We start from the raw sequence: 15,266 nt of genomic DNA on the forward strand, positions 1-15,266 counted from the left end.
GCAGTTCACAAATCACGGGCTGAAATATTTTTACGGGACAAAATGGCGTCCGACGACGACGATGTTCCAGGTGAGTAATTTGATATCAGAAATTCGATTATTAATCCAATTCTCCAACAGCTCTCAGTAATATTTCCATCTCGTACTGGCTCTACGTTTCATTTAAGAGCAATCGAGTCATGGCTGATCATTTACTAAGGAAACGAATTGGCGGGAAAGGCAAAAGTTGGCGATGATCTGTCAAGCGTCGTCCTAACGCCGGTTCGGTTGCTATTTGTCAACTACCAGAGGTTGCTACGCACCTCCCACCAGCGATTATGTACAAGATCAAATATCATAAATGATATCCCGTAAACCAGTTTGTTTATGGTCAGTAGATACTTTGATAGCCTACTGACCCATCGATCCTGTGGATTGCTATGAACTTAGAAAATTTATGGACAAAATATCAAATCATAAGAAAACATATTTGTTGACTTCTAACGTTACGATTATCTAATGTTACATGTTTATTTTTTCTGATATTTTACTCGTGGACGTGCTAATGTTTTGTGACGTGTAATATTGATATAGATTTTTGAGTAATGTCTTATCTATTGGATAAAACACAACACGTTAAGGTGGATGACCACAAATTGACACTTAATGTGAAAATTACAATGATTGACCACACTTTAACCTTAAGGCCAACAGATCATTAAAGAGATAATATGTAGCCCCTGGCTTCCCACTGCAAATGGTCACTGGAATTTGCAACAAATTCTAGTTTATGAATTTTCTAAATTCAATCCACGTATCCAATCAAAATGATATTTGCAATAAGCTTTTGTAAACATTAATTTCTATTCTTGATGTAGTCGCGACTGGCAGGTACAATGGTATACTGTAAATGCAGAAATGTTTGTGGTGGTTTTATGATCGCGATTTTCGCGGCTTCTGTTTCGTCGCGAACATAAAACAACCGCGAACATTTTTGTCCAATACAGTAGCAGTATGTGACTTAAATCCACCGCGAACACTCCATTTTCCCCTTAGCGCGAAATAAAACCACGCGAACTTAAATGCATTTGTAAAAGTATTTGTCACCATAAAAGTGAGAGTAACATTATTGCTCTCTTTATTTAAACTGGTCAGTGGTTGCTATGACTGTTGTTACACTCTACAAACTTTACATACATTATAAGGTGGAGCCATGTAGTTTGAAACATTTGGCATAATACAAAAGGCAGGTCTCTATGTATATACATGTGTAAGCAAGCTGTTGATGAAGTCAATCTATAGAACAATTATAGCATTACAGTGTGTATCTTTTCACTTTAAATTGCCCGTTTGTTAATGCTTTCTCTTTCAATGTCTAATCCTATGGCAAACACTACTGAGAAGTATTATTCCCAGACCATATTCCTTTTCACATGCTAATCAGGTGGAGAGATTGTACCTTTTGTAGTTTCGGAAATATGATAAGAGGCAAACGTGTGGAATAAAAGAACTTACATGCTGGTAACGTCAATAGAAGAAAACCTTAAGCCAGGGGTTTTGGGTGGCTTGTGACACCCTATATTGAGTATACTAAACACACTGGAAGGGTTGGTAGGGAGGAGCTACCATTGCCATTCTTTGGTTAATTGTTGATAGCATGCTACGGTAGTGTAGGGTTCCAGATCAAATGAAAGATCTCTCAGAAGAATTAACGTAGAACAAATTCAATATTTCTCTACTTTTCTTTGGCTCTCTCATTATGGTCAATTGTTACCTTTTGCATTGCAGGTGCTGGAAATGATATGATAAGGCTCATAACCAAACAATGGCCTGATTGTCCTTTTCAAGTGTGTGACTAAGTAATATAAGCTATTGGTTAAAGTGTTAAATGACCTTGCTTCGAATTCAAGTCTGCTTGAATGGCTTACATGGCTGCTTGGGTATGTGCAGGTGAAAGTCATGCCTCAGAGCATTTTGAAGTCCTAAACCACAAATAGCAATCAGCCATTGTAGTTACCATGGAGATCATATAAACAAAATAAAAAGCTCTTGATTGAGTCTTATTATATTTAAATGCAGTACATGCCTCTTTCTCATAGCAGACATGTGTTCTGGTATAAGAATAGGTCAATTTGCTTTCCCCGTGAATACTTGACATTTGTATATTCTATTGTGGTGTTTTGCTGGTAGTACTGTATTTTGCTGTATTGCCTTGATGCAGTTTTGCCTTTTTGCTAGTATAATATATCCTTACACATGTGCAGACATTATCTATAACAACTGACTCTTTTTTAAAAATTTATTTAGAAACTGGTGCCATCTTCACATTTGGGAAGAGTAAGTTTGCGGAGAACATTTCCAGTAAGTTCTGGATCAGGAATGACCGTATCTGTGCGGTGGCTTGCGGGGACGAGCACACAGCATTAATTACAGGTAAGGAGTCAATGTTATTTTCAATTAAAAACTTAACGCCTTAAGAAATTTGAGTGCAAAGTAGTCAGTTTTCAGGCAGTTTAGAAGCCCAACTTTAGATTTTTTATTTCTAAAGCATGCTAGAAGCTAACTCTCTGATCAAAGTTGTTTTGGGGGGGGTTACCAATGAAGTACCAAAGTTGTTTTGGTTACCTGTGAAGTTCAAGTGCTAACAGCTGTAGATTTGTTGGTGATTTCTTGAAAAAGACAATCAAGTCGAAACCGGTCGAATACCAGTCTCCGCTTAATCTCCAAGCAGATCCACACCGGGCGCGAAAATCGTAGTATGCTAGCCAGAGAAGGTCCAGTCAGCCAGAGAGGGTCCAATAGCCCGGTAGGGATCTGCCCTTAGACGGACCTGAACAAGGTTATTAACCGGCACGAGGAGGGGCAACCTTTTGAGAAAGGTGCCTCTACACCTCCTCGTGCCTGCTTAACTCCAACATGAAAATTGGCAGGGATTATCGTTTTACAACCCCGAATCTGGGACGAACCTGGCCGGCCGCGCCATTTCACAGCGGGAGTTTCCCCTCAGATACAATAGTGCGGGAACACACCGCATCACAACGCATCAAAGCAAAGGTATCGACATACAGACTTTTCCGTTAGACAAATTTGCACCATTAATTTCTAGCTTAATGTTAAACCATAATTGATTAAAATGTCGTTTTATTTATGTGAATGCTTGGTGTGTCTTTTTTTTTAACCACAACTTGGAATCTGTTTAAGCCATTTTTTCACGCTTGGATGCGGTGCAAAACCACGCCGGAACACCGCCATCTTTCAGTGTCTTTGTACACTGTATCTTTTTCTCGCGTCTATATTCAGTTCAGTAAAACCCGAGTCTTGTCGTTTGTCATGTCTTGAGTTATGGCAGAAGCCATGGCGTCGTCCGGTGGATCGAGAAGTCTCTACATAACGTCCTTACTTCGTCGCTGATTAGCGCTCGTAACGGTGAGACGATCGAAACAAGTTTTGTTTCACGGCAGACACAGTGGAATGTAATTTGGTAGCACAGGGATTTCCCCTTGCCCGTCGCAATCCCAACAAATACATCTTTACTCTCCAGACATGCTAGAATGGCATCTAGTTGAGTCTCCCTTATTTCAAACTCCCAGATAGCACGGAAATTACGGCGGACTCTTTCCGTCCACCAGCGCCTGCTTGCTTCCATTGTTATCTGGAATTCAAACCTGCCGGGTAACTGTGAGACGGCGCGCAGCTGACCCATGACGGGCGCCGGGCTTCGAACGCCGGCAAAATTCGCACCTTCTTTCTAAGCGCAGTTTGACTGCGGGGAGATTAGGTAACAATTGCGTGTTAATAACCTTGTTCAGGTCCGTCTAAGGGCAGATCCCTACCGGGCTATTGGACCCTCTCTGGCTGACTGGACCTTCTCTGGCTAGCATACTACGATTTTCGCGCCCGGTGTGGATCTGCTTGGAGATTAAGTCTCCGCTGTCATTTTCCCAAGAACTACATAAGCTGTAGATTTGTTTGTTTGAAACTCTAATACTGGGTTTCTATGGACACTCTACAATGCAAAATGTCATGTTCGTCGCTCAATCCAAAAGCTATGTAAAGGTGGAATCATGTGTTGGTGCAGAAAATCTTTGAAAACTGGCTTAAGTTTAATGTTTATCCATGGCATTGTTCGATCACGCTTCAAAAATGTTGAATTAGAGATCCAATTACAAATATAACATGACTGATGTAACAGAGTCATGAGAAAACATAATCATAGTTTCTGCACTTTTTCTAAGACTTATAGTAAACTAAAAGCAATGATGTTTTTCCATGATTTTGTCTTGCCTCTTTGGATCCGGAGGTCTTTAAACATGTGTTTAGAAATGCACATTACATGTGTCACTTTACAAACAAAAAGGATGTTAAGGTGGCAGATAAGCTTTGCGGCACCAAGCTGAGCGTGCAAGGGGGTTAGTCTATTCTCAACGCTCTAGCGTTCGTATTTGTGGGTTATATTGAATGGAATTCACACACAGTGTACAAAAACATATAAGAATTACCATTATAAAGGTTTTCCTGGCGGCCGGGGAGGTTATGGAGGTTATGCGCCACCTTAAGATTTTACAAATACATGTTAATAATATATTTCATTTCAGGACAAATCTGAATTGATTGTTGCTGGTCACAGATGATTATTAACAGGATCTAATTAACAAAACTAAATGACCACTCATACTAGCTGAGTCCACTTCACAAGTACTCTAATGGGAAAAATTGGCCTGTTCAGCTTGGATAGCACTTTAAGTGTTGTTGATGTTGTTTCCCTTTATTGTATAGACAATGGCCGTCTGTACACATTCGGTAGTAACGACTGGGGCCAGCTTGGCCTGGGACACACCAAGACTGCCGCCAAACCCAGCTGTGTGAAGTGTGAGTATTAATATCATTATTAATATTTGGCCAGGCAACACCTGTTGTGTGCTATCATCATAATGTAACAATGGGAACACAATGGTGAACAAGGTTAATACGGTTAACTTCTGTTATTGAGTTAACGGTGCACACCCCAGTTCTTCCGTGACCGGGGTCTGTGGTAGTGCACGACAAAAAAGTGACGAAAAGGTTTCGAGGGGCTGGGTTTCTACCTCGAAATTTTTTTCTATGAGTTTTATCCTACGTGAAAATGCCAAAATTTGCCCATTATTTTTGACGTGAAATTTATGTTTTTTTCTTCTAATTTACTAAAATTAGAGAGGTTGAAGAAACAAAACTCAGTTGGTCTTGAAGTGGAAGGGATAGGCTTTCATCCCATACACAGTTGATTTACTTCGGAATAATTCCCTGGAAGAGACAGTACCTAGACTTGAGGGTGCGCAGCCTCCAATTGAAACCCAAAATAAACTGGAATGTGCTCCCTTTATTTGTAGATAATTGAATGATAGGTTCTAAAGCCCCTGTCACACAAAGCCGACCATGCCCTCTTGACCTTCTCCGGACCGTGGTTGGGAGTTGGTGGTTAGCAAGGTCATCTGTGGTTGGGAGTTGGTCAGCAAGGTTGCCTAATACTGTAATTCAATTTATCTTCACGGTAGCAAAATTTCACAGTGTAAGGAAAATGGACATTTTCACTGAACTTTAACTTTACGGTGGCGGCAAGTGATTAGCAGAACAGCTGTGTGAAGGAATCATAAATAATAGCAACAATTTTTTTCACTGTAATGAGGTTACTGTGAAAACAGTGTACATAAAGTTACAGTGAAAGAAACAAGAATTACAGTAGTCTATAAAAGTTGTCGGTGCCAGTCGACTATAGTTTAAAAAAAATCAAGTTAGGAAGGTCATATTCTGCTTGGATGCGATCAGAGGAGCAAACTGAAGTTAGAGTAGGATGGATCCCAGGCTACTCCCAACCCAACACAGACATTGGAAAGGTCAGAGTAAAGTGGAAAGGTTCTGAATGTGTGACCAGGGCTTTAAGTCTTAAAGGCATCCAGAGCATTTTATGAGGCTTCAAACTTGAATAAAAAAGTCCAATTTCTAGTCATTCCTACACTTATAATAGTAAGTTTCAATAACACTATACCATCTGGGTGCCTTTGATATTGTTAGTTTTTCTTGACATCAGGCTTTGCACTATTGTTGGGTTCCGTGGGCAACAGATTTGACAATTTTGCATTCAAAAGGTAAAAGTGATTGTATGAGTAATTTGTGTATTTTCAAAACAATGAAAAAATGTGGTTCTTTTTCCATGTTAAATAAGACTGGGAGGGTGTCAAGAGGGTTAAGAAATGGATAGACCCTCCAAAGCTCATTGCTGGTATTTTGTATTGTTAACAAAGATGAAGACAGAATTAGATTGAGTTTTGTTTTGTTTTGTTTCCAGCCCTTAAGCATGAGAAAGCCAAGCTTGTGGCCTGCGGGAGATCACACACACTTGTAGCCACAGGTGAGCATACCCTGTCTGGTGGAACACAGATGCACTATTGTATACTTGCACTTGTGTACCCATAGCAAACTACAGAAGTTTGGGGAATAAACAGATGGTATCGAAAACAATGGAAACGAGCAACACACATGGCAAAAGTCTATTATCAAACTTACATTGTCATTTTGATTTAAATACTGTAAATTCAGAAATGTTCGCGGTGGTTTTATGTTCGCGGTTTTCGCGGTGAGCTTTCAGCGCAAACTTAAAACCCACGCGAACATTTTGGCCACCTATGACTATAGCGCTACCGTAACAGTAACTATGCTTTCAAACGCGAACTTAAAACTACCGCAAATACCCTATTTTCTCCCTACCGCGAAATAAAAACCAGGCAAACTTATATATTGCTTTGTATAAAAAAAGCAATTACTTGAATCGATTGGTTGATCAACTCAAAAGCATTATGTTCTCTGATTTTTTACAAGTTCCCTATGTAATTAACATGATTTTATGCCAAATTAAGAGCAATTTCTTATTTCAGAGGATGGTAAACTGTATGCCTTTGGTAATAATGGAGAGACTCAGCTAGCAGTATCTGGCATGCAGACCTCCCCTTCTCCTGTATTAGTTGAGTCCATGACAGCACAAAATATCATTGCGTTATCGGCTGGGACAGACCATTCTGCTGCTCTCACAGGTAAGGTTTTTTTATTTTAAAGGTTGGGTACAGTTAGACAAGAATTTGGGCACACTTTTAGATCCAGAGAGTTTTGCTTTCCACAGATTTTTAGACCTTAATCATTAAAGGAAACCCAAGCAATATAAGGGCCCCAAAATCATATTTTGAAAGTCAATTTATTTAGTCATTTCCAAGCATGACTAGTTCAAACAACATTATCACAATGTACAGCGACATCCATCATGCAAAAATATGACATTGTTGTGATGTGAGAACTCACTGAAAATGGTGGCCAGAGTTTTCGTAGGCTCGCGAAACTAAGGGAATCATCGTACGGCACGTTTTGGGTGGTTTTAAAATGCTCAAAGTATGAAGTCATTATGCAAATGTGGTAAATAAATAAGAGAGTGTTAGTAAAATCTGTAAATGTCACTACCATAAAGAATTCAGCATTTTTTCTCCATATTTTGGGTCCTAATATTGCTTTGGTTGCCTTTAGATATTGTTAAATGTATATGTATCCCAAATCAGAATGTTTGGTGGTCCAATCTTGTTATTGTCTGCCCATGACAACAGACCACTGTGCCACACCCAAATGTGGTATACTATGGCTAGCACACCCAAAGAATGCTGAACAGTTTAAAAAAGCTGCTATTATAAAGAGTACTGCTAGGGGTCATTATTGTGGAAACCCCACTGCGTTCAATTGATATTGATCACAATTTTCGAAGTGCTTTTTGTGATCAACCTTTTGCAGTAAAAAAATGGAAGTGGACTAAATAAAGGGAAAAGTTTGCTTGTAGATATAACCCTATGAATGAATGAATGAAATGTTATTAATATGCCTTGTGCTTTATGCCGCCAGCCCACATGGGCTTATTATAAGACAACAAAATGATATGATAACTGATACATACAGCAAGGGGAGGGAGGTACATGTATAATCATTTGTGGGTATGATAAAAGCCATTTTGAGGAACAAAATATTAATAACATATTTTAGTCTACTTTGTTAATGACTCTACACCTTACAAATAATCCACATTAAAATGTCATTTAAGTGATATACATAGTACTATTCAAGTTCAATGCGATATGTTTTTGAACCAAATGATATTTGGAAAATGATATGATCCAATAATCCAGGAAAATAATGTTTTCTGAATACATGTTGATTAAATTTCAAGTTGCTTGCAATTGCAATTGGAAAATTGTAGAACTTACTAGAAGATAAGGAAAGGCACTGAGCTGCCAGGAATGCTGCTGAGTGTTGTTACTACAGCAAATCTAATTAATTCTGACTCACAATGCAGCCAATGAGGACAATGTTATTAAAATGATAGGATAGCAGATAAATGTCTTCCTTTGTGCAAGCTGTCAAGAGTGATATTGATTTTATCATGTCCTTATTCACAGCTATGACAATGGTATAGCAACAGTGTCCACACAGCCCAATTTGTTATGGATACCAAACAAACTGCCGAGATTATTTCTCGTTACATGAATCTAGCCGTGTACTTGATAGTGAGATTTCAATCCCGATTGTGTAGGTGACGGTAAGGTGTATGTTTGGGGAGGAGGGAGCGAAGGACAACTAGGACTAGGCGAGGACACAACAGAGTGTACCGAACCAACTCTTCTGGACTTCGACTCCAAAGCCATCAGCGTTTCCTGTGGTTATTACCATACAGCAGTTGTTACAGGTAATTTAATCACTCTTGACAACAAGTTCAAACAAAAAGTACTGCTGATATTCTTAAGATGCATCAAATAACTTCACAGTAAATGTAGAATGGTTTTGAATACCTGTTTAGCCCGAACATTAAAAGCCCGGTGTTTCCTGTGGTTATTACCATACAGCAGTTGTTACAGGTAATTTAATCATTCATCAATAGCCAGGCTATTATATTATATCTTGACAGAATATGCAATTGATTTTGCAGCTTATACAGGCTTTGGAATAAGTCTCTCAGCAGGCTATATTAATAATTCATCCTCCTGTGTATAAGGATGTGCTTTGCAGACATTGTTATGGTTTTGATGAGCTTTTTTGATATTACAAGTTTTGTTTGTCAGATACCATTTTGCAAGCAGCAATCTACTTAAACATTAAATTCCACCCATGTAAGGAAAACAAAATAGTAGCTCAATCTTAGCCTTTCTTACGGTTCACTGATAATCTATATTAGCTTGGTAGTACAAGATACAGTTTGTGTGTGTCTTTAGTGTATACATCAAAAATACTATCATAATTCTTACATTTTTTTAAATGAAGAGTGAATTAGGGAAGCAGTATATACCAAAAATCTGGTGCATAATACTATCATAATTCTTACATTTGAAAAAAATGAAGAGTGAATAGGGAATAGATATAGCCAAAAACATTTTGTAGCCATTGTAGCAAACTGTTTGGCACAATAAATTGCTGTAACAGTTGATCTTTTGGGTTAAGCAGCTGATCCTATGTAGGTCGTAAGATTATCATTTCATAAGAAACGTGATCTGATTAGCCTTGTTTGGTTGGCTGGTGTCTCACAGACGATGGTAACCTGTACACGTTCGGAGAGACCGAGTACGGAAAGTTGGGGCTGAACAACTCGGACCTTGACAGCAGCGACACCCCACAGAAGGTCACGGGAATCAAGGAGAAGGTCAAGTTCGTGGCGTGTGGAGGAGGGCATACCACGGCCATAGCAGGTACGTCGTGTTTAGAATGACAAGGTGGTTACATGGTTACATTACAAGCTGGCTTTGTGTTGGAGAATACAGAAGATACTCAAGGTGTAGACCATGACTGAATGACTTAATTTTGTATACTACCCCCTTGCTCATTAAAGCTTGTATAGTTGTGGTGACTTACTTGTAAAATGTTTAATACTTGTAAACAGCTACTGATGGTTAGGTTGCCTTTTAGAGCCCTTGACACAGAGTATCTTATGACGGGTGTAACCAAGGAGTGAGTGAAACCTAGGATGGTACTGCTTCAAAGTTGTGGTACTTATCAGAGCTGGAAAAAACAAAAAAAAGGCATCTTTTTGATGATTAATACTGACAATAAAACATTATTTTACAAGGCATCACTGCACCTCACTTTTGATTAGCAGGAGAGAACACTCCATTTTCGGCTTAGCGCGAAATAAAGACCACGCGAACTTAAATGCATTTTACAGTAATTCTCTGCTTTAACATTTCCATAACAATGTCATCAATAAGAATGCACTTTGACGTCTTACAAATTCATGAGGTACTGTTGGTAATGAAGTATTCAGTCAACACTATTCACAGTTGACAGCTCAATAAGATAGCTGCATTGCTTCCCTCAGAGAATGGTAACTATTTACGCGGTGTACCAGGATACAGACAATGGCATGTACGAGTCTTACAGTGTTGACGTACACAAAATAGCTGTCGGCTGAAAACCAGACGATAGCATGATGCAGTAGTAATTGTCACAGTGATATTTGTGAATTTTGTAGATTTCCCTGTTTTAGTTTGTATGTGTTACTGTTAGATGTTTTGGTATTACAAAAACTACAGTTTGTACGATGCTTGATTTTTTAAATAAAAATGTCTGATCGTTGCAGGGCTGTTTCCAGCTTTAAATTTTTTCCCGTCCAACTCATTGTTTGGGAGCCCGTGTTGTTCGTTGTTAAATCTGTTGTTTTAAGCTAATGAAAGTATAGTTTTCTTCAATTTCATGTCATGAAGTTCAGAATTTTGGATGGATGGGGTGAAATTTTTTTCTGTCCCAACAAGCAAATTTCCGTCCTGGGACGGAGAGACGGGTCCTGGAGACAGCCCTTGTCTGATGTTTCTTTTTTTTCGAAAGCATTTCTATTTTAAGTTTCACACCAGATGTTCTTCCCAAATGGCTTCACTTTAAGCTATACTGTAAATGCATCTTAAGTTCGCATGATTTTTATTTCGCGCTAAGGGGAAAATGGAATGTCCCCGGTTGTTTTAAGTTCGCGGCATCGCTAAAGTCTCATACTGCTATGGTTACCGTATTGGAAAATAATGATTGCGGTCGCTTTAAGTTCACGGTAAAATGGTCGCCGCGAAAACGCAACATAAAACCACAGCGAACATTTCTGCATTTACAGTATGTACATGTAGAATTGTAACAGTTGCTCCACCGTTATTGACTGGTCTATCGTGTACTTTTCTGCAGAGTCTGGTGCAGTCTACACGTTTGGGAACGGCGCCAGTGGCCAGTTGGGTCACGGGAACTCTCTCCTAGAGTCGCCGACCCCACACAGGGTCGAGAGGTTTCGGGACGCTGACTGTAAGCACGCATCGTGTGGGGAGAACTTCACTGCAGTAATTACAGGTTAGAATGCCTCACGTTTTGTTTGCGTACTGGTGAAACGCACGAGGTGAGAAGTACAGTCTCCTGGCTCCCGGGAATTGAACCCAGGCCTGCCAGCATTCAAACTCAACGCACTTACCACTAGGCTAAAAGGTCTGGACCAGTTAGACTGGTCAGTAAGTTACTAAGTAGCACTTGAACCATGCCTCACGTTTCATTTGTGTACTAGCTAGGGAAATGCACGAGGCAAGTAGTACAGTCTCCTGTAGGAATCGGACCCAGGCTGGCCAGCATACAAACCCAATGCACTTACCACTAGGCTAAAAGGTATGGACTAGTTAGACTGGTCAGTAAGTGGCACTTGAACCACACTGTTACACTAGGATAACTCTAAAGTCTAAGTTAAGAGTTCAGAATAGTTACTACTATTGTAAGAATTTTTTGTGTGTATGGAGGAGGGGTTGGATGTCTCTGTAGCTCAACTGGTAGTAGTCTCACAGTTGAGCTCCTGGTTCCATTAAGATGGTAACTCCTGACCAGGAAGACCATGGTTCAAGTCCTGAGACGGGACAATTCGGTTGGGGCTGCACCTGTCTTTCGGAAGGGGCGTTAAATGGTGGTACCGTGTTTGAGGAGGTGCCTAGGTTAAAAAGGAAGGGCTAGCAACCCCAGTGTAAAAAAACGTGCCGCTTAGGCACTACAAGGTGAACAACAACAAGGTCATGAAAGGCTTAACACACAATTTAGATAGCAACACCTCAAGGTACAATTAACAGACATCACATGTCTGTTTCTTTCCTTTTAATGTTTTATGTTACCTTCATGTATGTCTCCTAATGTTACCTGGGGTTTTCTTTGTTGCTATGGCAGCACTTGTGCATAGCTTGTTTCACACAATATCAAATAGCAAGAAATACAACACTGTTCTTTGGATTACATTTCCAATTGGCTTTAGAAGTAACCCTATACAAAGTGGATTGTTTCCAAGGTTGCCTATTAAGTGCTTCCTACATAAGTGGGATCTAGACTTTTCATGTTCTTGCGCAGAAGCATTTGGGGTGCAGTAACGGTTGACGTATTTCTAATAATTGCATAGATTTGCAACCATCTGGTTTGATGTCTACAATTACTGCTCTCGAGGAGACAAGCTAGGGGCCACCACTCATATCTACATACTGGTAGTGTAGGTAGGAACAGGCTAGGATTTTTTTTCCAGTGTGTGTGTGATGAGAAGTTGCACAGGAATTTATCATGTATATTTGCCTGTTTGTGCCAGGCTAGTATATGTGAACTAAAACGGTTAGTTGCCATGGTGTATTTATATGATATGGTGCTATGTTATCTGTTGTATTCTGGTATACTTTGTGGATTTTTTCTTTGAATCAACAGCTGTCAAGCTTGTATGAAGCAAGCCAGAGGGGTGGAAGAGTAACTTTCCTCCTAATCTGCAAAGACAAATATTTTGTCTTGTTTGACTGTGCTTTCAGCATGGTAGTTAGCAAGTTCTGGCAATTTCTGCCTCTCAGAGATTGTCCTAAGGGTACAGATTCATGGAAAGGAAACAGAAGTATTTGGAGAGTGCCTTTGATGGTGAATGTCATGTTAGCATAGTGAACTGTGACGAAAGGTTACCTTCCGACTTGTATTTGGGAAGAGCTGTGAATAAAGCTCTATAGTATACATGTAATTCTAACCCACATTTTGAGATGTACTTAGCTGTTGAAAACATGGCTGCGTATATTGTAGATTGTGAACTCTTTGGGTTGGTTTTATGTTCATGGTTTTTGTAGTGACCTCTGATGGTGAACTCATTATATACCACGAATGTATACTCTGTCTTGCATTGCATTTCTACTGTCGTTACCTCCATGAAAAATGTAGGTATTGTTCTAGGCTCTGTTTGTTTGTGTGTGTACTATGTGTATCTGCAGGTATAACCTCAGGATGGATTGCGCTGATTTTTGGTATGCGGGTAGGTGTTGTGGACGCGAAGGTACCGGTTGATTTCGGGCCTCATGGTGGTTGACCTTGATTCAACAGTGAACTTTAAACCCCATAAGCTCTTCATTACCCCTCCTACAGCAAATTTAACACTCCTCGCAAACTTAAATGGATTGATGGTAATTCCATCCTCTGTTGCCTGCAGGAAAGGGCCATCTGTACACATTTGGTGACGGCAGACACGGGAAGTTGGGACTCGGAGACGAGAGTTTCACCAACCAGTTCAGACCGTTTAAAGTTGCCAGGTTCAACAAATTTCAAGTACAATGGGTAAGATAACAACAGTACATCTTATATGATGAGTTCTATTTACCATCTAGATAGAAAATAGTCAAACTTCTGTGTTATTCTATGTTAACATAGTCTCATTGCAAAAGAGCCACTGAAAACGCATTGTACTGAATGTTGTCCTAACTTGCATGTTAAAAAATAAAAAAAATCAAATACATGTTGCCAGTGCAATGAAATTTCCTCTCATTCATGTAAAAATATTGTTTTCTGAAAACATCTGAAATTTAAAAAAAAAATCAATATGACATCACAGAAAGGACCCCCCATTGGCTAATATGGCTAGGAGTCCTTTCTCTGACGTCATGTCCCATTTTGATTTGTCCCAATAAAGAGCACACAGTAGACAATAGATTTAAAGACTACATAATGTACATGTATTTGAGATGTTTTCAGAAAATAATTGAAATTTTTACGTGAAATTTCAATTCACTGCCACTTTTAAAGGCAACCAAAGCAATATTCGGGCCAAAAAATGAAAATAGGAAAAATGCTGAAATCTTTATGGCATTGTTTACCACTTTTGTGTAATAACTTCATATTTTAGGATTTTAAAACCTCGCAAAATCATGCCGTACGATGGTCCCCTTAGTATGGCGAGCCTACAAAAACTCCAGCCATGATTTTTAGTGAGTTCTCACATCAGAACAATGTCGTATTTTTGCATCATGGACGTTGCTATTCATTATGATATGTTGTTTGAACTTATCATATAAAGAAATGACTAAATAGATTGCCTTTCAAAATCAGATTTTTTACCCTAATATTGCTTGGGTTTCCTTTTAAGTAACTGGTATGTATTTCTTGTGTGTAGGTTGCATGTGGCGGTTGCCACATGATGGTGATAGCCTCGCCTAGGCAACAGAATGGGGAAATCAGCAGTGAGAGCTCAGATGAGGACCCGTTGATGGAAAGTATATCTGGCCAGAAATCACTCAACCTCAGTAAACACAGCGCAGAGAACAAGGAAGAAGGGGAGGATTCTCAGTCACCGCTTCTCGCTTCGCTCACGCCAAGGGCAAGAAGAAGACAGATGGACGTATGTGAAGTGATTTTTCTTTAAGAAAACATTGCTTACTGTGAATTAGGAAATGCCATTTAAGGCAGGGGTGCTAGAGGCATTCACAATGTTGATAAATCTTGAATTGGATTTTGGGTTTGAGTAAGCATGCACTAGAATGTTGCTGTAAATTTTTTGCAAGTCTTAGAAAACTTAGTTTAGATACATTTAAGTTTGTGTGGTTTTATTTCGCACTAAGGCGAAAATGAAGTGTTCGGGGTGGTTTTAAGTTTGTGGCAGCGCTATAGCCACATACTCAGTATTGGACACAATTGTTTGTGGTGGCTTGAAGTTCGGGGTGAAACAGTCGCCACGAAAACCGCGAACATAAAACCACCGCAAAAATTTCTGCATTTACAGTAACTGTAGTTCTCTTATCCCTGTGTAACAATGTAGTCATGGAAATAAGCCAATAAACCATGGCATGGACAGATTGAGGTCAACACTTATACCCCTCTTTCAAACATAATGTCAAGTCACATGGAGCTAATGTGTAATGATTACACTAGAAAGGCAGAACTCAGCCCTCGAATCCATTTTTCTTAGTGCATGTTTCACACCAAACCATGTCCATGAAGGCTTA

The 15,266-nt window shown here is 39.5% G+C and overlaps 1 protein-coding gene across 1 annotated transcript in view; it reads left to right on the forward strand.

Annotated features, from left to right (window-relative positions):
- LOC136437196 (X-linked retinitis pigmentosa GTPase regulator-like) overlaps window positions 1-15,266 on the forward strand; it is a 21,751-nt gene continuing 6,485 nt past the window's right edge. The window contains exons 1-10 of the mRNA XM_066431681.1: window positions 1-70; window positions 2,287-2,412; window positions 4,756-4,848; window positions 6,302-6,364; window positions 6,888-7,043; window positions 8,576-8,728; window positions 9,564-9,722; window positions 11,197-11,355; window positions 13,481-13,605; window positions 14,438-14,662. Of these exons, the coding sequence (XP_066287778.1) occupies window positions 43-70; window positions 2,287-2,412; window positions 4,756-4,848; window positions 6,302-6,364; window positions 6,888-7,043; window positions 8,576-8,728; window positions 9,564-9,722; window positions 11,197-11,355; window positions 13,481-13,605; window positions 14,438-14,662 (1,287 nt within the window). The 5' untranslated portion in view covers window positions 1-42. The remainder of the gene's footprint in view (window positions 71-2,286; window positions 2,413-4,755; window positions 4,849-6,301; window positions 6,365-6,887; window positions 7,044-8,575; window positions 8,729-9,563; window positions 9,723-11,196; window positions 11,356-13,480; window positions 13,606-14,437; window positions 14,663-15,266) is intronic.

This window comes from Branchiostoma lanceolatum, chromosome 1, assembly GCF_035083965.1.
Source record: "Branchiostoma lanceolatum isolate klBraLanc5 chromosome 1, klBraLanc5.hap2, whole genome shotgun sequence".
Taxonomy (NCBI): Eukaryota; Metazoa; Chordata; class Leptocardii; order Amphioxiformes; family Branchiostomatidae; genus Branchiostoma; species Branchiostoma lanceolatum.